The sequence below is a fragment of the Wyeomyia smithii genome, chromosome 3, assembly GCF_029784165.1.
Source record: "Wyeomyia smithii strain HCP4-BCI-WySm-NY-G18 chromosome 3, ASM2978416v1, whole genome shotgun sequence".
Taxonomy (NCBI): Eukaryota; Metazoa; Arthropoda; class Insecta; order Diptera; family Culicidae; genus Wyeomyia; species Wyeomyia smithii.
In genome coordinates, this window is record NC_073696.1 from 121,908,801 (window position 1) to 121,934,022 (window position 25,222).

At 38.1% G+C, this 25,222-nt stretch overlaps 3 protein-coding genes across 4 annotated transcripts in view; 2 read left to right on the top strand and 1 right to left on the bottom strand.

Moving 5' to 3' along the window:
- Positions 1-25,222, bottom strand: part of LOC129726942 (uncharacterized) — a 289,022-nt gene that overhangs the window by 129,633 nt on the left and 134,167 nt on the right. Inside the window, exon 4 of one of the 2 annotated variants that reach the window (XM_055684242.1) lies at positions 2,686-2,717. The exons of the other annotated variant lie outside the window; for it this stretch is intronic. Coding sequence (XP_055540217.1) covers positions 2,692-2,717 — 26 coding nt within the window. The 3' untranslated portion in view covers positions 2,686-2,691. Of the gene's footprint in view, positions 1-2,685; positions 2,718-25,222 lie in introns of those variants that run through there. 2 annotated transcript variants of the gene reach the window in all.
- Positions 1-25,222, top strand: part of LOC129726936 (uncharacterized) — a 187,299-nt gene that overhangs the window by 29,315 nt on the left and 132,762 nt on the right. The window contains exon 4 of the mRNA XM_055684215.1: positions 512-533. The gene's annotated coding sequence lies outside the window, so the exon portion shown is untranslated. The remainder of the gene's footprint in view (positions 1-511; positions 534-25,222) is intronic.
- LOC129726946 (cuticle protein 19-like) lies at positions 1,674-2,166 on the top strand. Its single transcript, XM_055684249.1, has 2 exons — positions 1,674-1,756; positions 1,823-2,166. Exons 1-2 carry the CDS (start codon positions 1,748-1,750, stop codon positions 2,144-2,146), a joined length of 333 nt encoding a protein of 110 aa, XP_055540224.1. The 5' UTR covers positions 1,674-1,747; the 3' UTR covers positions 2,147-2,166.

Below are 25,222 nucleotides of genomic sequence, written 5' to 3' on the forward strand. Positions count from 1 at the left end.
GACAAAACGACCAAGATTAATTGGATTTATAAAGTACGCCCACTGGCGCAAAAGGACAGATCCTCGATGCCGCCATGCTCTTGCATATGAATTGTGTACTTACTTGTGTACCAAAAGCTTGGTCTGGCGCATCGTGCGCTGGAAATCATGACGGTACCACACGGCAATTGATGGCGGCGACGAAAGAAAGTGTTTCAGGGTCTCTTGGTAGAAAATGGGTTAGGCTTTGGTGCTGCGCTGTGCCAAACTGGGAGAGAATGTTGATCGTCGCTGATGTACCCATTTGCTGTCTCCGCTGAAACGCGGCGTATTTGCAATCCCCAGTGTTAGATAACGAATGGCTGGTTGTGCAAGCCATCTATTTGCTTTTAGAAGAAAGTTTTGCTTAGTTTTGATTGTAGATTAAAATTAGGTGCTGTAACATGAAAGAACCATTCTTGATCTGATTAACAATACTTTCATTTATTTTGTTTAATTATATTAAGTTTCTTTTTTTTCACTTTTATTGCAGCATTGTAGCATTGCAGTTATTAGTAAGTAACATATTTGAATTATACTATATTACCCTTGAAGTTGACGATTACACAATAACGGAAATTTTAGTGTTGTTTAAAATGGACAGTTAGGATCACCCTTTTTTGTTATAGTGATATTTCAGAAATCTATAAAAAATAGATATCATTTCAAACAGAAGCAGTGAATTTACATATTCAATCCAAATGAAGGTACCATAAACCCACATTCCATTACCTGATAAGTTCAATAGTTTGCATGTTTTTTCTTTTGTTTCTATTTGACAAAGCATATTATTTCAATTTTCGATGGTCATTTGGCCTTTGGTGCCCGGTTTGTACATGTTTCAAAACATGATAAATATGTTTTGAAATTTTAAAACTTCTCACCCTACTCAATTACAAATTGGTTTTGCATAACAACCTTTACTTCATTGGTTGGCTTTGAGTTATAACAGTACCCTCAAACCTTCGATGTCCAAAGTCAATTAGCTCTCGATCGGCCCAATTAGCTACTCTCCAAGCTGATCAGATGATGGCTCTCGGAGCAACCTCCAAGCCGCAAAGAACTGCCTGCTAGCACCTTAATGAGGCAAATAAGCTCAGCGAATAATAGCAAAGTATGAAACATGTTCCTTCCACCATAGCGGTAAATTTTCAAAATACTCAGAAAATGAGCTTAAAGTATCATTGGTATGGAAACAGGCAAGTAATGACTGCTTGAAATCGGGCCCCCTTTGGCGATTCGCGTATATGTGTATGTGTGGATCTAAATTGACCGCGGCATCGAACCGGAGAGCCGTGGATGAAAAATAGCAAACCGTTTTGAAAGCCAAATAGCACACTCTGATGTGTAGCAACCGGTGATTCTAGAGAGCCTTAATTTTCACCAGCACCGCGTTCAATGTCTCGCAAGGTCGCCCGAGCATCGTTAGTTCGCTTGCGCTGTGGCAACCGTTTGATACAGTATAGATAGAAGTGTCGGCAAAATTAACCGACCGCCATCTATGGATCGCAAAAATTGAAAAATTGTTCATTTTTCGGAATTACCATTGCACGACGTGGTCATGAGTGCATATGGCTCGACCGGACTTCTTACGAGACCTCGCAAACTGATCGGTATAAATAAACTGCGGTACTCTAACAATGGCATCAGTTGACTTGCAGTGTTCTAGGAGTGCACTAGAAAGTGTTGTTTTTTTGTTGGGTTGATTCCAGAAAGTACAGCAGTAATTATGTTCAAAGTAAGCTTTTTCAAACTAAGTACATTGGTCAAAAAACCTAACATGTCTTGGCTATAATATTCTCAGATTTGTGCTTTGGTTGCCTGCGTGCTTATCGTAGTGTCTGCTGAATACTACGAAGTGGAACATGAGGAATACGAAGCCTACCCGAAGTACAAGTTTGAATATGGTGTAAAGGATCCCCATACAGGAGATCACAAGAGCCAGTGGGAGCATCGGGACGGAGAGGTTGTTGTCGGTTCGTACTCCGTAGACGAGGCTGACGGTACTCATCGGGTTGTGACGTACAACTCCGATGATCACAACGGATTCCAGGCGCATGTGCAACGGGTTGGTCATGCTCAGCATCCGCACGGGGAAAGTTATTCGAATATTGAACAGGATCATTAGAATAAGCAACCAATAGAACTGAAGTTAACAAAATTGCCAATAAATGTGCCGTGATGAGAATTTTGCTTTCTGTTTACTATCCACGAAATCCATTGGAGTATCTGTTAGCACGATATTCACATTCGCCGATAACTGCCATCTGGTTAAGTTCAAGCTAACCTCTAAACTCAATAAGAAATATGCAATAGCGAATTTTCTGGTATCGAAGTCATCCTGCTGACTTCTAGTTTAGCCGCTAAAAAAAAACAAAAAGAATTTAAAATCATTTGCATGTCCAGTATTATTCGAGAAAACAATTACATGTAAAATGATGCTTCAAGTATCGATCCAGCTAGGCCACTGAAAGAATCTTTTCAGTCTCATCTCAACTGTTTTTTTGGATGTTGGCCGACTTGCTGTGAACTGTGATTTGGGCTGAACGCTAGAGATGGTCGGGTTTGATGTTTTTCAAACCCGTACCTGACCTTAACCTGATTTTGTTTCCGTTGAAACTCGAACCCGAAATTTTTTGACGTAGAACTGCGTCTCTCAGGAAGTTCGGCTACTTACTCGGCTACATAGGGATGAAAATCTAAAACCGGAAAAAGTAAAAAACATGTCCAATTTCTAATGCCAATAAATCGGTTAGTTTTCTATGGATTCCCTTCGTTCTTGCAGCAACAGATTGGAAAATCTTTCAAGATTCCTCCCTAATGCAAAAAATTGTAACTTTTTTATTCGAACTATTGTACTATTGAAAATTGTCAAACCTTGTCAAAACGCAAAATTCGACCTCTGATTGCTCATCATATGATTGCTTCCCAAGCACGGTCGACAGAATGATTGACCTAGTAATTTGAAATGTGTTATTTGGCCTATATAAGAGCCTCTTTCAGCCAAAACTGGCCATATTAGTTCTAGACAGCGACTACAACAATCCTTACTTAACAGCAACAGCTGTGGCAGCGGATAGCATCAGCAGTAGCAGTGGTATCAGCAGCGATATTGGGTCCTGCTGGTGCAGCGGCACTTCCTCTAGTAAAAGCTACCTTTTTTGTGCAGAAGCGAGCAGCATCGGTAGTAGATACATTAGCCGGTACTTCCTCTAATGAAAAGTTGCCGTATATTGCTGAATGCTCGGCACAGTAAAGAGCCGTTTTTTCAGTGAAATCCAATCGCAGAGAATAATTTTGCTTAGAATTCGGTAGATTTCTTTCAAAAGATCAATTATAGGCTCGATGAGTTTTAATAAGCAATAAAATTTATTCGTATTGAGTTTTGAATGTTCTTGGTCGTATGCAGGGCATTGAGCAAAACATTTAGTCTAATACTACGTCTAAAGCTTATCCTTAAAACAAATATAATAATATTGCAATTACACTATTTTAAACCACACTTTTTCGACTATCAGCCGCTTCCCACGAATCTGTACTACATTTTTTCGGCTAACAGATTGTAAACACCTGTAGTTCGCACAAATTTCAAGCATACTTTCATCTGCTTCCAGTTTCCTCGCCTTTAACACGCATAAATTTGCACTAAGAAAAATGGTGGCAACTCATGAGAATGACAGCTGTATTGCCGAAATATGGCAACAAATAAAATTCGTGCTGAGATCCCAGTAATGTTTTTATTGACCTCGGCATCATCTGTGTTTAACGATGAATTCGGCAAAAAATAGTAGGAGGGTGGTATCCAAGATACGACCGCATAGTTGACGTAGGACTACAAAAATGTTATAATTTTATTTTGAAGCTATATTTGATTTGAGCTCGTTTTACTTTTGTAGTTTGATTTATATTTATTGATTTATTTTAACCAATTTTAGCTCAACATCTTCCAAAAGGAAGGTATTTTGATTCGGGTGGTAATATCAAGTATCTTGTAGAGATGGTCGGGTTTCGGGTTTTCAAACCCGAAACCCGAGCCCGACCCGTACCCGACGGGTTCGGGTCGGGCTTGGGTTTGAAAATTTTTGAAAGTGTCGGGTACGGGTCGGGTTCGGGTTTGGTGAAAAAGATATTTTCGGGTTCGGGTCGGGTTCGGGTTTGAAAATGTCGGGTTCAAGTCGGGTTTGGGTATGAAAACCCGAAACCCGACTATAAAATCTATGAAATCTCGGGTTCGGGTCGGGTTCGGGTTTCAAAGAAATAAAATTTTCGGGTTCGGGTCGGGTTCGGGTTTGAACGAAAAAAAAAGTTTCGGGTTCGGGTCGGGCTCGGGTTTCGACCGAAAAAAAAATCGGGTTCGGGTCGGGTACGAGTTTGAAAAACATCAAACCCGGCCATCTCTAGTATCTAGGTCGTCAGCCCAAATTCATCAAGGTCTGTTAGTCTGTTGGTCTGTTAAGGTCGTCTTTGACCATTTAAAGAATCAAAAAAGTCATGAAAAAAGAACCGTTCATTATTGGCATTGTTCGATTTTGGCAACCAGTCTTGTCCATTTACTCATCTTTGTGCATTTATCAACACAAAAATTACATCACATCAGTTTTGCCTTTCTCCTAGAAAGGTATAGCAATCACTGGAAAAACCACAGGTATAAAAGTGGTCCCAATGGCCGAATGTCATATACCACTCGACTTCTTTCGACGAACTGAGCATTTTCTGTATGTATGTATGTATGTGTGTATGTGTGTGTGCTTGTGTGTATGTATGTGCAACTTTTTTTTCTCACTCACTTTTCTTAGAGATGGCTGGACCGATTTTCATAAAATTAATTGCAAATGAAAGGTCTAGTTGCGCCATAGGTTGCTATTGAATTTCATTGTAATCGGATTTTTAGTTAAGAGGTTATGTATCAAAATGTAAAAATCACGAAACATCAATATCTCAGAAACCACACAACCGATTTTGATAAAATTGGTTTCAAATGATTGGGCTATCTCCAGAACCCTTAACTTTTGAATTTCGTAATGATTGAACATATGGTTCAAAAGTTATGTAAAGAAAAGTTATCCTGAGGTTGTTTAAACTCACTCATTTTTCTCAGAGATGGCTGAACCGATTTTCACAAAATTATTGTCAAATAAAAGGTCTAGTTGCCCCATAGGTTGCTATTGAATTTCATTGCAATCGGATTGTAACTTTGTCCGTTGTTCATGAAAATGTGAAATCACATAATGAAAGTTAACATATTGACTTCCTCCTAACGATCACTGGCTAATTAAAAGGTAGAAAAGTGATCCAAATGGCCGAATGTCATAAACTACTCGACTCAGTTAGACGAATCGAGCATTTTCTGCATATAAGCATGTATAGGTGTATATGTTTGTGTGTGGGTGTGTACGTGTGTATGTGCACCTTTTTTTCGCACTCACTATTCTCAGAGATGGTCTGACCGAACAGATTTCAATGAAATTAATTGCAAATGAAAGGTCTAGTTGCCCTATAAGACCCTATTGAATTTTATTGTAATCTGATTTCTAGTTTAGAGGTTATGTATCAAAGTGTAAAAATCACGAAACATCAATATCTCAGAAACCACAAATCTGATTTGATTCAAATTAGTTTAAAATGAACGGTCTACCATAGAAACCCTCAACTTTTGAATGTTATGAAGATCGAACATGTGGTTCAGGAGTTATGGAAAGAAACGTGTTCTGGAGACTATTTAATCTCACTCATGTTTCTCAGAGATGGCTGGCCCGATTTTTATAAAATTAGTGTCATATGAAAGGTCTTGTTGCCCCATAAGACCCTAATTATTATTTTTTTTAAACGGATTATTACCTTGCCTGTTATGTTTAAAAATGTGAAATCCAGCTATGAAAAGAAACATATTCCAAGACAACTTACTTGGACTCACTCATATTTCTCAGAGATGGTTGACCCGATTTCCACAGAATTAGTATCAAATGAAAGGTCTACCTACCTCATAACTCCCTATTGAATTTTGCAGTAATCGGACTGTAACTTCGTCTGTAATGTATCGAAATGTGAAAATCACGAAACTTCATTATCTTGGAAACTACACAACCGATTTGAACAATATTGATATCAGGTGAACGGGCTAGTTAAGGGTTAACTGATGAATTATGATTGAACACGTGGTTTCAAAGTTTGGCTGCCCCATACGTTACCTTTTCATTTGATTGTAATCAAGCTTAAGCAAGCGTTATGTTTTAATTTGTAAAACAACGAAAGTCTATTATCTCAAGTACTACACGACTTATTTGAACATAACTAGTGTCATACAAATGAGTCATCTCTCAAACTTACAAATAACAAACTTCATAACAATTTGATATGCTGTTTAAAAGTTTTAGAAAGAACAGAAATTCAAAGACTATTCAACACTTTACCTGCTTCGATCAATATATATGGCCTCAACATGATTTAAATGTGGTATCGTACTATCTGAACGTTCCCGGCATCGCTCGTGATTAAATTGTTCGAAATTAAGAGTCATTGCTTTTATTTCGCTATTTCTTAAGTACTAACATTACGTCAAATTTCATATTTTATTCTTTAATTACAACATCAATATTTTAGAACCCAAAGAGTGGATAAACATTTATTGGATTTAAGCATTCATGTGAATCTATTTTTACAAATAATAAGTTTGAATGAGAAAGGCTGAGTCTGACCGCTAGGTGGATTAATTTAGGTTTTTTAGTAGGCATTGTGATGCGCAAGAAAAAAAGCACAACCTTATTGAGCGATGCCTTTACGCGTAGGGAGTGTGAAATATAACTACACACATGAGTAGGCGAGCCAAAGCTGTGTGCTGTTGAGTAAATTTACTGTGTCTGGGCTAAATTTATCATAGACCTGCACCGTGATAGTAAAAAAACGCTGTGGGCATAACACAGTGAGTATAGCGCAGAGCCCTAGGTAAACGCTACAGAACAGGTTATTAAGGAAACAGTCAGAAAAGTTTTCCCAGCTAGAATTTTCATCATAGTGCCCTTATCATTGAGTAATACATGTGCGCTATCTACATTTTATCAGTTGCGATCAAGAAGTCTCTCTACGGGAGCTTTATGCGCTTACTCTTTACAATACAAGCTTTCTGATGTTGCGTATTTTGCTTTCTTCACACAGAGTGCATTTGTTTTTAGTGCGCGAAAAAAATAATCAACTCATCCGTTTTTTTTTTCAACATGCTGCAGTGTTCTGTGCAAATTATATGAGCCTCTTTGTTACACACGATGAGTATGCCAAGACTGGGCAACAGAAAAAATTCTGGCATGTTGCCAAAATCGAACGGGGTCTGTATTTTGATTATTTCTTTGCAGCACTCTGGACATTCACAATGGTCCAGAAACCAAATTTAGGGGGAAATTTGGGTCTAGAGTTCTATAGCAATGTTTTAGAGAAAAACTTTTTTTTTACAAAGTTTCTTAAAATTATTGGAGCTATAAAATTGTAGTACAAGGTTTTCTAACTACAAAAATAAAAAAGTTAGATACTTGATAGTATCCAAAATTTTGGTCCCCCTTATTTTTGATACTTTTCCAATAAGCGCTCTATCATATGTAAAAACTTTGTAGAAGAAAGTTTTTCTCTAAAATATTGCTATAGAGCTCTGGACCCAAATTTCCCCTTAAATTTGGTTTCTGGACCATTGATGAATACCTTTCATTCTAATACAGCGAATTTTCTTTAATACGCGAAAAGGCAATCTTCTATAAAATATTCAATTGAGTACGATGTAGTAGAAATTAAACTTCCTTCTATATCTATTTGTCTTGTTGAAGTTGGCTCACTCACCGATCACAAAGCGGCAAAGATGTCACATAAATTTTTTTCCTGCAGTTACAAGCTCGTAGAAAAAATATCGATAACGAATTACAGTTTTAGTAGAAAATGTATATTCACAGAAAATTTAAAATTTACATATAATTTTATGAACATGTTAACATTCAATTCAGGTCAATTTAAATATTTTATCAGTATACCGAATCAATCAGAAAAAATTTGATCAGTTTCGAGATACCAAAGAACAACGAAGATACCACCGAAGATCTGTTATCTTCGAAAATAAACTGGGCTAGAGTGATGCACAACATTAGCCTCAGCAATTAATGTTTGCATAGCGTTGTTCAATTGCAAGTAAGGTTAAGGAAAGAAATATTTTCTTGCAAATGCTAATTCAAAAAAAAATCAATTGAAAAATACAAATACTAATGTCGGAACTCTAATATCAAGATGAAATGAATCTAGTTTTTCTCTATACCGCCGCCGCGGGATGCAGCTAGTATTGTCATATTGGACTAATTTCATTTAGCTAGTACTATATAATCATCAGTACAGCTCGCTTAACTACCTATTTAAAGATCTGTACAGAGCATTTTGGTGTTCTATTGTCTTTTAAATACCCTATATTCAGTTATTTCAATGAATCTGAAAAAAATCAGAGTGTAGAGTTCAAAAATAAACAACGTATTTTGTTGTCCCCGGCGGCGCACGTATTTTGCGGCACCCGAAAAATCATATTGAATTCTGATATTTGCTGCTATACGAAACAAGAAGAAGAAGAAGAAGAAGAAGCAGACAATTCAAACGACAATTCGATTGTGTTCCACGCCCCACTGTGCGTCAACAGCGGCAATGTAGTTTTCACTTGGCTCGACTGCACAAAAATTAGTATCGAGTTTTTCTGCACTGATAGACGACGAGTAACCAGCGCTCTGTTCATACATTGCTCGGTGCAGTACTGTTTCCTGTGCCATCATATTCTCCTTCAAGAAATCACTGCCCATAAAAGCATTAGAGTCCCATATGACTTTTAGGCAAATTTTAGTTTATACGTGTCAATGTATCTAATTTTATTCAAATTTTCATATGCCCTAATAAAATTTGAAAGTTTGTTCTGAAAAATACTGGAAAAACACCAAACCTTGTCTGTCCCATATTGAAAATAAAGGCATATGAGTCCCATCTTAAGTTTAGCCTTCTAAACATCTGGAATGAGTGCAATTAAAGTGTTCAGTTGTGTGGCCTTACGGTCTGCATCGATTCCTAGTGAACTGTTTGATGATGATGATGATTGTAGACTCTATCTCGAACGAGGTTTCATCTATCAGCTTTAGTTGCTTTTTGGTAAGTAACATGCACCGGTCCATGTTGCAATCTGTTAAAACCAAACCATTATATTGCAACTCATATGATCCAATGTGGCCATTTAAAAAAAATTGGATTGAATAAACTGTTCACATGAGATACACAATAAGGAATGATAATAAATGCCTTGGCCGTCTTAGAATGCGTGGAGACTGATACAGTTGAATAAAACATACTTTTAGTCAAATCATAGTTATTTGCATCAAACTCAAGATTAGAACTTCAATTGCAATTTTCTCAATTGTGAGAATTTCCATATGGGACTCTTATGCTTCTATGGGCAGATCAGTTTTATTAACATTAACATATTTATTAACAGCAGAACGTAATACTGTCTGATAGTGGAGGTGGTTACGAACTTTCCGAAACAGGACGGGGAGATTCTGTCAAATTTTTTTTGCTACTGCTATACAGGATATCACAGCAGGCAGTTGGTGTCTATTCATGAAGTCTGTGCCAGGCGTGCTCGCATATGATTGGTACATTGTTGGTGAAAATTCGACCTTGAAACTTTTATTCAATTTTCAATGTTTAACAGTGAAGTGATAATGAAAATTGAAGAATCACAAAATTGTCCATCATTTTATCAATCCAACGACATATTGATTATTGTGATCCATCATGTGGTTACATCATTATAACCGTTTGAAATCTTTCATTCCGACGTTACATCTTGGTTTTAGTTTTCGCGGAATGTATCTCGATATAGTGCGGTTAGACGTAGTCCTACGTCAAAATAGAGACGAGATTTGTCAAGCTTTGTTTGTTTGGCGAAGTCCCGCCAAAACGATCTGACGACTTTCGGCAACCGGCGTTTGCATGCTGAAATATCGGTTGAATCCCAAGTTACCGAGTGAACTCGGATGTTTTTTTAGCCGAGCTTGAGATCCAGTTTTAACTGTGTATAGTGTTTGTTTCATTCCTGTTCAGTGATGTATGTGCAAACTAAAATTTGGTAGCACTTCAACTCCTCTTTTGCACAAAATTTTAAATATATTCAGAACAAGTAATGCGACAAACAACCTTATGTAGCTCTACGTCAACCTTGCGGTGGTGGCTTTGCATACAACCCATGTATTTTTTCGATGAAACCCGAACCATTTTTATTTTTATAGCCGAATCCGCGTGTTATTTTTTTACCGAACCCGAAAGTTGGTGAAAATTCGACCTTGAAACTTTAATTCAATTTTCACTGTTTAACAATGAAGTGATAATGAAAATTGAAGAATCACAAAATTGTCCATCATTTTATCAATCCAACGACATATTGATTATTATGATCCATCATGTGGTTACATCATTATAACCGTTTGAAATCTTTCATTCCGACGTTACATCTTGGTTTTAGTTTTCGCGGAATGTATCTCGATATAGTGCGGTTAGACGTAGTCCTACGTCAAAATAGAGACGAGATTTGTTAAGCTTTGTTTGTTTGGCGAAGTCCCGGCAAAACGATCTGACGACTTTCGGCAACCGGCGTTTTCATGCTGAAATATCGGTTGAATCCCAAGTTACCGAGTGAACTCGGATGTTTTTTTAGCCGAGCTTGAGATCCAGTTTTAACTGTGTATAGTGTTTGTTTCATTCCGGTTCAGTGATGTATGTGCAAACTAAAATTTGGTAGCAACTCCTTTTTGCACAAAATTTCAAACATATTCAAAACAAGTAATGCAACAAACAACCTTATGTAGTTCTACGTCAACCTTGCGGTGGGGGCTTTGCATACAACCCTTGTATTTTTCCGATGAAACTCGAACCCGACATTTTTATACCCGAACCCGAGTGTTATTTTTTTCACCGAACCCGAATCCGATACGCACCCGACACTTTCAAAAATTTTCGAACCAGACTCGATAGTTACGGGCCAGGTTTGGATTTCGGGTTCCATCTCTACTGCACACTAGAACTTGATGTATTTTCATGACGCTTTTATGGCGTTTGTTCTACTGTGATTTTGTTAGGTTAGGATAGCGCCATACGTTTCACGTCAAACGAAGTTTACTCGCTTGGAGATTACTTACAGCAATTTCTTAATAATTTCAAACATCTCATTTTTTGTTACTTTTGTCAATGTATCTATTGAACAAATTTGCAGTTTGTTTTGACGTAATTTCAGCTTTTCCCGTTACGTAAACTGCCATTTTGAAAGACAATTTACCACATGCAGATAATTGTCAAAATATGTGTTACGCGATCTTTTGCGGAGTGGCAACGGGTGATCTATTCTTCGATCTTTTCGATTACAGTTACTGAGAAAGCTCAACAAAACAAACCAAATAACCCGAGCCCTATCCGAACGCGAAAGTTTTTTTCACGTTATCCGTATCTATCGTATACGGGTCGGGTTAAAATGTCCGTACCGGATCATCTCTACTGCAAACATTTTAGTGCGTGGATATAAGAAGGGACTACGCACTCTAAGAACACTAAATTGTATGTGTAGCAGTTAAACGGTTTGTTCCACTTAGTACTTGGCCGTTTCCTTTTATTAACTGCAACGCCTCTAGTTTTCTATCGAGAAACTATTGACAGCGTCTTAATTTGGCAGGTTTGTTTACTTAGTAGTGAAAATTTCGTCAGGATTGGTACACGCGTTGAAAAGTTATCCAAGAAGGAAGTGAGAGACGAGAAAAAATTGTGCACACCTTTGTTAAAACGTTAAAAACCCAACATGGTCAGGAGGAATGATCGCCAAGGCTCTCAAACTACCGAAATCGACTGTGAACACCGTTCACACCGGGCAGTCCGGATTAATCCTGGGGTCTCCCTCCATGATTTGGCGAAAAGGTTTATTGCAGCACATAGTACAGTTCGTCGAATCTGTACGTGAAGGATTACGGTCGTATCACGCCAACAAACAACCTAACAGGACGCTGATACGTAACCTGGTTGCCTAAACCCGAGAAAAAAAGCTATACAAGCAAGTCCTGACAGAGTACAACGGCTGTATTTTGATGGATGATGAAACATACGTCAAAATGGACTTTGTACAAATCTCGGGTCGGAAATTTTAACTTGCTAACCGTAAGGGGAATGCTCTAGGTAGTTCCAATTTGGTTTCGCGAATAAATTCACCCGAGAGTTGAGGATTTGGCATGCCACCTGTAGTTGTGGAAAGAAAACAAAAGTTTTCTTCACTGAAGTAACAGATCTTGCTACTAGAGCACTGAACAGATTTTGAACACTAATGTCTTATTCGATAGGTAAAACATCGAATTATATTTTTTTTATTGCAAATCAGTGGAAAATTAACTAAAAGTTAATTGGGAAAGCTAATCAGTCACGAGCTCGCTTTTTGTACGCGATGTTCAATTTGGACCCATATTATAAAAGGCTTCAACTTGTTCGTAAGTATGTAATACCATTTGCTCAGTTTCGCAAAACGCAAAGAAATTCAATTTCGTATGTAGTACAAATGTACGGAAATTAATTTCTTTTTTTGTTGGTCCAAAGTGAAACTGGAACGATGAAGCTCTCAGCGATGCAATAAAATAACACTTTATATTATGTTGGAAGGAAGGCAATCAAATTATTCCAGTGTCGAATGAAATGGAGAATGGAGTTTGAAATGCTGCTGTAAATTCGAACTAACCGTCTTGCTTAGGACGTTCCAACATTGCAAATGAAGTCTAATTTTCTAAAACGAATTCAGTATTTTCAGTAGAACACACCAAACTTTTATGTTCGAAATTTTTTCGGAAAAGTTTTTTATGTATCGTTGTTTATGCACAGTTACATATATCAAGTTGTGATGAACAGAAAAATGAGAGACTCTGGCAGCACGTGTGAATTGTCTGCTTATTAAAAATTTACATTTCAGATGTTTTTTTATCACTTTTTTGCTGGAAGTACTGTGTTTGGTGTGAGTGGTTGCTGCAGGCTGTAGAGACGCTCGAATTTGCAACGTTTTCAATGTATTCTGTAAGATAAGAACACATATCCAGTAAAAAAGATCCGACGCCCTATCTTAAGCCACTGTGACAGTATAGAGTCATTCCATGCTAAATCGCAAATCGATCTTGATTGACCATTTCCGATTTCACTTAAAAACTTTTCACAGTTGTTCCTTTTTGATAAATAGGTCATTTTATGATATCAGTTTTTTATGTAGACTAGCGACTGCTGTTTTAAAAGGGGCCTATCCAAACCGACTTGTTTGATTGAAATGGCATCTTAAAGGGTTATATACCTTTTTGCTCGAGAAAAAAGAGAAAAGTTTGATTTTTTCAAGCGTGTAGAACCTTTTTTATTGCATAAAAGAAGTAATTTTTTGAAAGTTCGACTATTCAACAACAAATAAAACACGTTTGATCATAGCAAATTCCAATTATATGTGGAGTAATGGTCGTTTCTCCGAAACGCTTCTTTTTTTGCAGAGGTTTACGGTGTTTACGATAGCGACCCAGCAGATCAACAGAAATCAGAAAACTCATATTATTTCGTTAGTTTAGAAGTGTGCCGGGTATCTGAACGATCATTATTATAAGTATTTGTTTTTCAGTGTTAACGGAACGTTCTTCCGAAAAAAACTCGTTTTGACTGCTGAAAATTTTTTACAGCAAAGCTTAGCTTCGTGTATCAAAAAACGATCGTTCAATGATTGGGGAATTTAATAATGAACTTTCAAAAAAAAGATGTAGAGAATCGGTTCAGTAGTTTTACCGCAATCGTAAACGCGGCAAAGTCAGAAACATCATTACGAAATAATCGCGCATTAAGTTTCAAGTTAAGCTTGACAAGGACAAGGAGCGTTGTACATTAAGATAATGTAATAAAAAAAATTTCGATGTTTTGAAAACTAAAAATGTATATAATCCCTAAGCAAAGTTCTTGGTACCGTAAACTGGGGTGACTTTAGGCACTTTTTTGATTGTATCTTAAATATTTTCAGAATATACTGGAAACAATATTGTTTGATATTTTTAAAATAAGTACAGGCATGCATTGAGAAAGATTCAGTCACTACTTCAAAAGTTTAGCGACAATTTAGCTGTTTTTAAACATGCTCCAGAAATTTTACACCAATCATCATTCCGGGGTGACTTTGATCACTTCATTATTTTGATGAATTCGGAGTAACAGTTTGCTACTTGCACTAAATTAAACAGCCCAAAACGACTTAAACGAGTTTATAAATATGAAAAGTAATTTAGAGGCCATTCACATCCTACGTGAACAGTTTATGTTGGCGAATGTCCACGATTCATACAAAATTTTTAGAATATATATGAATGATTATCCACTGAAAGGGAAGGTGGTCTAAAACCATCAAAAACTAGTCCACGTGGAATATGACTTATGCAATTGCCCAAATTTGCATGTTACCTTACGTCTTGGGTTTTTGTTAGGAAGAAACATGTAATACGCTGTGGAGATTATTGGGACTCAACATTGCCTTCAAGGAAAAACTTGCAAAAATAACAATCAAATGCATTGTTATAATATTTGTTCATCTTAAGAACTAATCTGGGAACAAAAAAAAAACTTTACGTATTGCAACTTGTTGTTTTGAATCTGCTTGAACCGATTGTTCGTATGCAACAAAAATCGCCAAAAACACACTTTATTTTCAATTATTATTTCAGCATAAAAACACTCTTTAAATAGCAGGAAATGCATGAATAGTAGCAATGCAGGCATATATCCAGACAATCACTGAAGATTACGTCAAATCCCAAGCACTACGAGCGCTTTTTTGCCACATTTTCAAAAAAGAGGTATAGGGATCAAAGTCACCCCGGTGATCAAAGTCACCCCAGTTTACGGTAATATAATTGTGATTCTAGAAAAAATATATACACGGTAGAAAAAAAATTTTTTGCATGCCAAATTTTCCAAATTGTCACAAAATATTGAATGTCTCGAAAAGCACCTTTCTTTAAAATTCATTTTTCTACACATTGAAGATGACAATATGTAATACCATCTGTCAAGATTTTTTAATGGTGAAATGAAAAATAAAAAACTTACGAATGTTTGAGTGTTTTGACATTTTCACTCTGAACTTTTTTTTGAGTGTTTTTCTCTAGCAACACAACTATGTTGAAAATTTTTCACTGAGAGCATGATACCAACCCAACGCGCTGTTTTTGTACCATAATCGATCATTTTCGTACTGGCCCTGTTGAAATTGAACATGCGTAACTCACCGGCGAACCCTGTTATCAAAAGGTTGTAGAAATAAGACAAACACACAAGGTAACTAATTTATACAGTACGTGTTTATATTTTGTTGATTTATCGGCTTAATCAGTCCGTGTATAGAAGCAAAAACGATTTTTTGTTTCTTAATCCGACAGTTTCGGTGACTTTATTTCACCTTTTTCAAGAAGTAGAAAACTCCTCTTGAGAAAGGTGAAATAGTCACCGAAACTGTCGGATTAAGAAACAAAAAATCGTTTTCGCTTCTATACACGGATTGATTAAGCCGATAAATCTACAAAATTAACCGCTACAGTCGACAAACAAACAAGTACGTGTTTATATCAAGTAAATATTTAGAGAACCAGAAGCTAAGATATTGAGCAGAGACAGATTTTGTTAAAAGTCTTGTGCCTGTAGCAGTGAGGGGTGGGAGGGAATTGAAAATTTCCGAATTCCGCGTTACGTAATATACAAATGTTCCCTATGGCCGTGTATGATTGTTTTTATTTCGCTCGACCTGTGAATCGCCGCGGATGCGTGAATGTGTGGATGATCTGTTTGGATGACTTCATGCGGTGAATGGTTGTAAAAGGAAGCGACACGTCTGTGCAAGCGCTGCAATGTTGTAGTAATAATCTATTTTAATTCATATTTTCAGCGCGCACTGATATGTCGTGAATGAGTCTCATATAAGTTCATCTATTTTATTTCAGCAAAACATTACAGACACTTTTCATATGCTCTTAGAATCTATTTTCATCATTTGTTTTGCATGTTCTACGTTAAAGATTTGAAAATTCCAGCTATGGAAGGCAGTCAACCGAGATATTTTTCATGTGACCCAATACCACAGACAAACATACGTACCACTCCGTATAAAATTCTAATAAAATTATGATTCCTACTAATTTGCGCGACACCTACTGGACACATTTTGCAAAAGATAAATTTGCAGCCTTCCTGCTGTTTTGGCAGCACGGCGCGCGACAATGTCAACTGAGTTCAAAGGAAAAATCACATCAGTGCCACCACCGCTGCGACGGAAATATTCCGCAAAACTGAAACGCATTATTTTGATCCACAAAAACAAATTTCGTGGTACGTCTGTTTGTCTGTGCTAATACCTATTATTGTATTGAAAAATTCATTTTTATTTATCTCACATCATTTGTACATGATCAAATCTATATTGTTAAATTAATCCAATTAAATCATGGTCCACCCTATGTCGAATGAATAAACCACCTCAATGGAATCTAATGTATTTGGTGCTATTTATGGAATATATTATTCTACAAGTTATTTGGAGATACAAGCTATCAATTCCAAAAGAAATTTTCTAAGTTTACCTAATTCCGCCTCCCGTAATAAAAAAAACTACTAAGTCGATTTTCTCGACAAAAAAAAATTTTTTTTTTGGATGACACCAGATCTCGTTTATGCATTTTTGAGCCATCGAAAACCGAAATTTCATTTTTCAGATTTTGAAAAAGCCAAACTTCAATCATGTTGTGCCACCCCGAGCTAATTTTTTTTATATGGTGTTTTTTTCGGGCAGGTGGACATTTTGTATAGGTATTTTTCAAATTCGACATAACTATTTCGGCTGGTACCCTATTGTCCACATCCTAGGGTAATTGATCCCCCGCGAAAACAAATCAGGCCAAGATTTGTTGAGGTCCAGCTTCCAGTGAGTTTCATTAAAATAATATAACCGACGTTGTTTCCTTCACACCAATCTACCAATTAAGAGCCAGGATGTGCACACCTACATCGCCGTCCTGTAATCATCCCCATTGTCGCCATCAGAAACCTTTTGACCTCGACCCTGATCGAGTTTCAACCATCAATCGCGGTCATCACGAGCACGGCAGCCTCATGCCATACCAATGCACACTGTTGGATTGTTCCTCCCGTATAGTAAGTGACTGTCGACAGTTCGACAACAGGCAATCATTTCCGAGTTTTAATGATGACCAACTATTTGCAATTACACAGACTCCATCCATTAACCTTTTACCGACGTGCAACCAACAGCTGACATGAAAAAGCAACCGTGCTGACCCATTTTGCGCCCCCAACTGCCAGCTAGGCCGGAGATTCCATAAATTGACCAGACCATGCATGGGACGGCAGGAAAGCCCCAAATCGTATGCCCACTAATCGAATTTAGGTAGCAGCTTCGATCCCAGTCTAGACGCGAAGTAGGCCACCTAATTGAGCTTTCGTTACCCATCTCCCATTTTTTTTTCGTTCTTTTGCTGCTTACTGGCCCCCGGCCCGGGAAAGCATTGTTGTAACGTCGAACGAACGGGTGGGCAGTGCAGACAGAGACAGCCTCGTGTACTGCGAACTTAGTTTCAGTTTTCCACTGGCCTGGTGGACATGGCAGTGAAATCAATTTAGAAAATAACCCATTGATCTCCGGTGGATGGCAAGGGAAAGTGAACCACTCTGCTGGCCGTGCCACAAAGAAATGGACTAAATTTGCTTGGCTTGGGAACCTGCTGTACGGAAGCGTAGAAATATAAAACTTTTCTTGTGTGTACCTTGCGTTATATTTGCAATAGCAATCTATATTTAGCGCTATTGCGAGTGTTAGTAAATGTCAAAATGTATCAGAATAATACTAAAAATCTTTTGCTACAAAATTTCAACTATAAAGCCTGATGTTACAAGGGTATTTTGTGTTTTCGTTCAAAATAGTTATTTTATAATTAGTAGTATTAGTTGAAATATTCACGATATGCGAATATTAGATACATTTTGCTACCTAAAACCTGTTTTTCTCTTTTGTGACATGTTACCGTGATTTGTTGAAAGATTCCAATAAAACAATTAGGATTACCCCATGTATCAATTTCAAGACGAAGGTCGATATAATTACTAAACATTATTATTAAACGAACCGATTCGAAAGGTATACTGCAGCATTAAAATACAAATATCTCATTTAAAGTAATTGAAGAAGTTCTTACCGTAGAAGAAAAGTGAAGCATAATAGCATTTACAATCATTATTCCGAACGTATTCAATTATAACGAGTGGCGGTCGAATCAAGAGTGCAACTGCCAGAGTCGCACCACTTCTCAGCTCATTGGCAGTATAGTTAAAACCGAAGCAAGTAAATAAACAGCTAGTTTAAAAATTCCATAAATAAAGTGACACCACATTCTAGTTAGAGTCTGCTAACTTGGCTTACGTTGTCTTTTATGAATCAATTTTGCTAAGTACTTTATTACATTTGCTCGCATTATGAACAGTTATAAAAAGTCAGTCCATGCCGCACGGCGGAATATCGGGCACTACCTCGAGCCGCGCGAGCTTGTTACTGGAATCACGTCTAGCATGCACCGTTCTATAGAGTATGGTAAAGGAAGCCTCATCACCTGTCATTTCAACTCTGTGTGTAACTTTTAATGGACTATCAACTAATGCCGCTTTAAGAAACTTAGTAGGTTGAATGTTTCTCCAATAAATTAAAGAAAAAGATCTATCACAGACCAATAAAAAATCGATATTCCTTGGTATTTACAACAAATTAAATTTGTGGTAATTTTCATTACAATTGAAAAATTGCATCACAATCAATTATAATTTACCGACTTCTCGGACTATAGACACGGTCTAATGTGGCTCTAGCTTACAGTACCAGCCGGTGAAAAAGAAGTATGTTAACTAGAGCAAGTTCGAGCTGCCTTTGTTCGACACAAGTCCACAAGAGCTGGAGATACAGAAAAAAAATTAATTACTCAACATTTAAGTGAGTTTTATGGACACGCGCAACGGGTCGTTAGCGGAATCTTGTTCTCGGTCTGGGTGTCGCTAATAGATGCGATGGCGGCGAGGGCGTCACAACATGACACGAAAAGCTCGTTCAGAACACCCACGCACCGATCGTCGCCAACAGAAGCCGAGCTGTGCTTTGGCTCCGGTCCTGAAAGCATAGTAGACATACAAACAGGCCAGAGCAGGAGCAACGCGGTTGCACTTCTTTGTATTCCCAAGGCAACAATCAGCGGCAATGTCTCTATGCGATGGTAATAACTGGATGATTTACGTACTCGTGGTGGTATTGTTTCCTTTCGGCTACCCAACCGATCATCACAGGAAGCTGTGGGACGAGCGGCAACTTCTGCAACCAGGCTTTCATACGTGACTTCTGCGTATTGTTGACTGCTATTAATTTCAAGGATCCTAGGAAGTTGCTAATAAAGTGGTTGCCGAATAATAAGTCGTAACAAAGCTACAGCTTCCGTCTAAATCAGTGTAGGAGTAGAACATCTAAGCGCCTGAAAAAAATGTTTAACATACTATTATAAAAAACTTGACCATTCACTATGCCCCCATTGGACTGTACATGACTAACTTCTATCAACTACATCATCTTGGCAAACATGATCCTTCATTTGTCATTTAGTGACAACTATGGATCACTCGTACAAACATTTGCAAAAACATTATTCGAGTGCAATCGAAACTGGTTGTTGGTTGCTTATTCGAACACAATCAATCAACGGATTTACACTTCTAAAAAGTGGTCGAGTTACACTTACGTAAAAAAAGCTTCAAACAATGCCGATTTGGGCTTGATATTGTTGCAACTCGTGCGTCGTCCACAGTCGGTCGTGCGTGTGAAGGATTGGTTGAAAACAAGCGAACCACATCATGCACGAGCAGCAGTGACAGTGAATCGGAATCAGCTTTGCGTCATTGAGCGGAACGCAGAAATCGAATGGGAAACTCGGCCGATTCGAAGCCAATTGCCACTTCGGTCGTCGGTACCAATGCGCCATCAAGCGAATTGTAATTGCACTTAGAACCGCCATCGTAGCGCTGTTAAGTCCACACCGTTGACCGTCAAGAAACGCTGAACACCGAAACGGAAACGAATGTGTAACGATTGAATGTTGTTTTGATTGCCTTGCGTAGTATGAATTAAATATTCATACTAGGTAGTTAATAACTAATGCAACACAGCAGCGTCAAGCAAACATTAGAATTGGCCTCGTTATTAAATGATATTAGAAAAATATCGTAACCTTCAATCACTATAACAATACTTTAACCGTTTTATGCAAATTTTCGATAGTTATGTACTTATTAGAATTACATTTTACTGTATGATGTCTGTGGATACGTCTCATTATAGGCTAATAACACTACAAATGGGCAGTAAAACTTATAATTTGTGATTTTATCTTTAAAATATCTTGAAATATTTTACAATGTTGGGAGTAATTCAGGGGATGATAGAGAGCCATATTCGATGAAAAAAAACCCTCTACGCAAATGGCCTAACGATAATCTACTCGAAGTTATTCTACTCTTGCTGCATTAAAGTTGAAATTTATCGAAAAATACAGCAGATGGAGAGTTTGAGATGACATATTTCTGTGTTAATATTTCCTGATTTTTATCATTCGTCTTCTCTTTTGTTGGAATCGCTTTTAAAAATACTTAATAATAATTTAGTTATTGGAAAGGTGAGTAGTGGACTGAACAGCCTTTCAAGTCTCAAATAGTCAAGAGTCATTCAACCCCCAAATCGATTTAGTTATTTGTTTCAAATCATTCATCAGTTGATTCCGCAAAAAATATTTCTCACCTCACTTGGTTAGGTTTGTTATTTAAACATGTTGTTTTATTTCGTTGAAAAGAGCTTACTTACTCTCAAATCGCCTCTTACATCCCCGTCCTCGATTCATCTTCGTAGAGCGTCACCGGGAGAATCAGAGCCCTGTAGAGTGCAAATTTTGTGCGGATCTGTAAGCTGTGGAATCTAAGCTCTGGCTTCACAATCCTAAGCTCCATAGGCATAGCCAGAGGGGGGCAGGGGGGGCCGTTGCCCCCCCCCCCCCAAATGTTGACATTGGTGCAGAATTTTGTTTTCAATAACTCTAATAGCACAAAACGATATCTTTATCCCATCTGTGTAAAGTATCAGCCAGATAAAAAATAATTGATTGAAATGCTTGTGCTATGTTGCGTGGAATTGCAAAGGTTTTTAAGATGATCCACCGAGGATATTGCAGCGGCAAAAGTACCGGGCAAATCCGCCTGCATCAACTAGCTTGGAGTATTGAAACCGAGCTGTGACAATTCCTTACCTTGATTCTCTTGTAACCTCACTGGAAACACGGTTTGATGAAGATAGTGCACCTGCCTGTGCGTTGTCCTTGCTGCATCCCGCTAACGTAATACGCATGTCGTTGGTAGAATTTACGCGCAAAACCGAAAATTTCGTAATTTTTTAGGAAGTTGACAATTTTGTTGGAGAGGTGGAAGTTTTGTATTAACATTGCAGCAGTATGAGAGCAGACCGTAAGAACTTGGAAGAGTTGGATCTTATAGACCTGCTAGCTAAAGCCCGTTCTTTCTTCCCTGCGACTGAGAAAGCAGTTAAAATTGCACTTGCTCTACCAAGGAAACATACACGATTGAACGCTGGTCAACAATATTTGAACAGCGGTTGAGTGCTTTTTCAACAACAATCGTGAAAAGACGCATGAACCGCTTCCGGAACGTTTGACGTTTGATGCTCGAAGATTTTATTGAGAATCTTGACTGTGTCTTCAATCTTCACGTCCTTGGGAAGCTGTGCGAATGGGTGTCCAGCTTCCGGAGAAGTAAACGTATCTTCGCCGCATCATTCAACTGGTCTGCATCGTTCTCGTAGAGATCCTGGTAGCGGTTAAACAACAACGTCCGAACGTAATTTCGTTTTCTTCGTCGAAGACAAACTCGATGATGTTCGAAGAGAGGGACTCCAAAATCTGCTCCGTGGTTTGATACTGACGCTGCTGCTGCTGGACCGCTATCCGCTATAAAATGTGGGCCATCTTGTGAATTATATCTTGAATTCCCGGTTGCGGCTGCTGATCAACTCTATCTTCTGCCATGCTCGTGGATTCTTCAGATCCTCGTCGCCAAAATAATATGTCCAGAGGTTCAACTGAACTTAGGAGTGTTTACTAAAGAACATCTATTCATATTCGAGGTTGGACAAAGAACAATCAAAATTTCCACTCTGATTATCACTCTGACAACTTTTCACTGGTTGCTTTAATGTAACAATCACTAAAGACCAGTGGTGGGCACCGCTAACCGAAAATTTAGCGTTCGTTAACCGGAAAATTTAGCTCGATAATCGCTAAACGCTAAACGCTAAACCCACATTAGCGGAACTTTCGCTAATCGCTAATCGCTAACTTTTAATATGTAAATAGTCATATCGCTATATTTATTGCTCGTGTTTTGTAAAATTTGGACCACTTTGATCTGTTTTGGTTAAACAAACGAAAACAATTACCTACTTTTTAAAGCTATTTACAGTAAGAGGTTTACGAAACGGTATTCTTATTTGATTTTGTATAAACAAGAATAACAAAAGTTATTTAGATTGCATTGAAAATAGATACTCTTAAAAAAAGTTTTCATAAAAATTCAATTATTATCTGAATCGAAAAAGTAGAACCAAAGTTGTCATAATTTCAAGCGCATTGCAATTTACCAAAGTTCTTGGTGTGCCGAAAATTCAATCTAGACCTTGTGCTTGTTCTTCAAAATGATCCTGTGGCTTGTACGATAACTGAAACTCCACTCTAGGGTAAAAAACTGACAAAAGTAACTTTCGCAGTAAAGTATGTTCATTTTTCGGAGCAATTTACGTACGCCATCAGCAATTCACAGTTTTCCTAAATATTTCTATTGACGCTTCTCTACAAAATTTAGCGAATTAGCGATTAGCGTTTCGAAGGCCAAAATTTTAGCGACGCTAACAGTTTCGCTAACCAGCTCAAAAATTAGCGAAAACGCTAAATCGCTAACTGAATTTTAGCGTCGCTAATTAGCGAATTAGCGAATTAGCGAATTAGCGGAATAATGCCCACCACTGCTAAAGACTAGTATTTATTTCTATTTTTCAAAACACACTAAAGTCGCTTTCTACGCGGGGGATACGTGCCGCGTAAAATAACGCGTAAATTCCGGAATTCGCGTAAAAAACGCGTAAATAGCGGAATCCACGTAAAAAAACCGCGTAAATTCCGGAATCCACATAAAAAAAGTTCACGCAAAAACAACCGCGTAAAAAGCGTCCTTAGTGTACCTTTTTTTTACTTCTAAAATTTTGAAGAGCTTGCCCCCCCCCCCCCTATTTGAAATTCTGGCTACGCCCATGCTAAGCTCCATTCGCTGCCGCATTTCTATCTTTACCGCGTGGCTCAGCGCCGCACCAACACTCGTAGAATCACTATGCTCTTTGATAGCCATAATGTACTACGCTTTAGCAGTGTTTTTGGTGAATCCAATTCTTGCCGTTCCCTTCTGAGAGCAGTAAAGCTCTCCTCCACAGCTCTACGATTAACACCGATGATTTCGATGTTGTCCGCAAAACTGTGCTTCTTCGTGAGACATCATGGTGTCGCTCCTCTGCACACCTACCCTTCGTATAGCTTTGTATAGGATATGTTGGACTGTATAACTTCCGCTTACTCCAGACCTTTCAAAATCATGAACGCGTTCTGACGCTTGATGTGAAACCGTTAAGAGCAGGCTTGTAAATGGTCACGGTAGGTTAACTTGTCATTGCAATAATCATCTTCTTTTGCCTCTGACGGTGGTAAGGCTCGCTGTCGAAATACATTCTTGAACAAACATGTCAAACGATTACTAGGGTATCGACCGTCTTCGGCAGTGGTTTTCTTTGGCCAGTTTTTACATTAGATTGCTGCAGAAAACCTGCCGAAGAAAACTACTACCGAAGATGTTCGATACCTTATAAACCTATTTACGTACGAATGTGTTAGTACAACACGTTGTTTCAAGCTCGGTTCTGTAGACGGTGTACTGGAATTAAATTGCATCATTTTCAAATCGCTGTAGCTTTTTACTCATTGGGTATTTTCTATTAAACATTTGAGTAAAATTTGTTCAGTGTGTATTGTTGAAACTGTGTAAGTTGCACTCAGGTGCTAGTGAAATCGTTTCGAAGATGGAGTCGGAAGAACAGAGAATGAGTACATAAATTTTGCGCACATACCACGAAAATCCGAATCAGCAGGAAGCTGGGAATCAACGGCAACTCGCGTTTTAAATCGGTACAGCGAGTGTTTGACCTTCGAACGGAAAGAAAAAAGTAACAAATATGGATCGCCGTATAGTGTAAAGGATCACAAGCGGGTAGCTCAAGCTTTTAAGAGGAAATCCGAACAGTTCAGTTAGAGATGTGGCTAAAAACTGCATTTGAGTAAAGCTTTCGTTCAAGATGCGAAGAAAAACGTGAAGAATTACACACGTACAAAGTTCAGAAGGCGTTGAATCGCAATGAACGGCAGAATATGTAAAAGCAGATTTCCGGCAGCTTCTGGGGCTCCAGTACTTCACCGCTCATCATAAAGTCGAAGTTAGAAAGCAGAAGGTGACAAAGTTTGCCAAAGAGTACATGGTTTGGCAATATGCTCGTGTGGAAAACGAAGCACCCCATTCGTGACAACTGAGTCGGTCAATGTGCAGGTATACTTGAAGGAATGTTTCCGAAAGCGTTCACCTCCACTTCAGAGGTCACACAATAGTCCTACAACTTTCTGGGTGGAATTAGCCTCGTGTCATTACTCGAAAGATGTTCTGGAGTAGTTTGAGACTAAGGAAGTCTATTTCGTACCGAAGTATGTTAATTGCGAAGTACTAGGCCATCTAGAAGCAGGCACTTCGAAAACATCCTAAGGAAGTAAAAGCGGAGGAGGATATGAGGAGAAAATGGATTTCTACACAAAGCACAGTGGGTCCAAACGTTGTACAAGACCTTATGAGCTGTGTTAAGAGGAAAATTCGTGCATTTGGATATGAGGATGAAATTGAATAAAACGAACAGTGAAAAAACTAA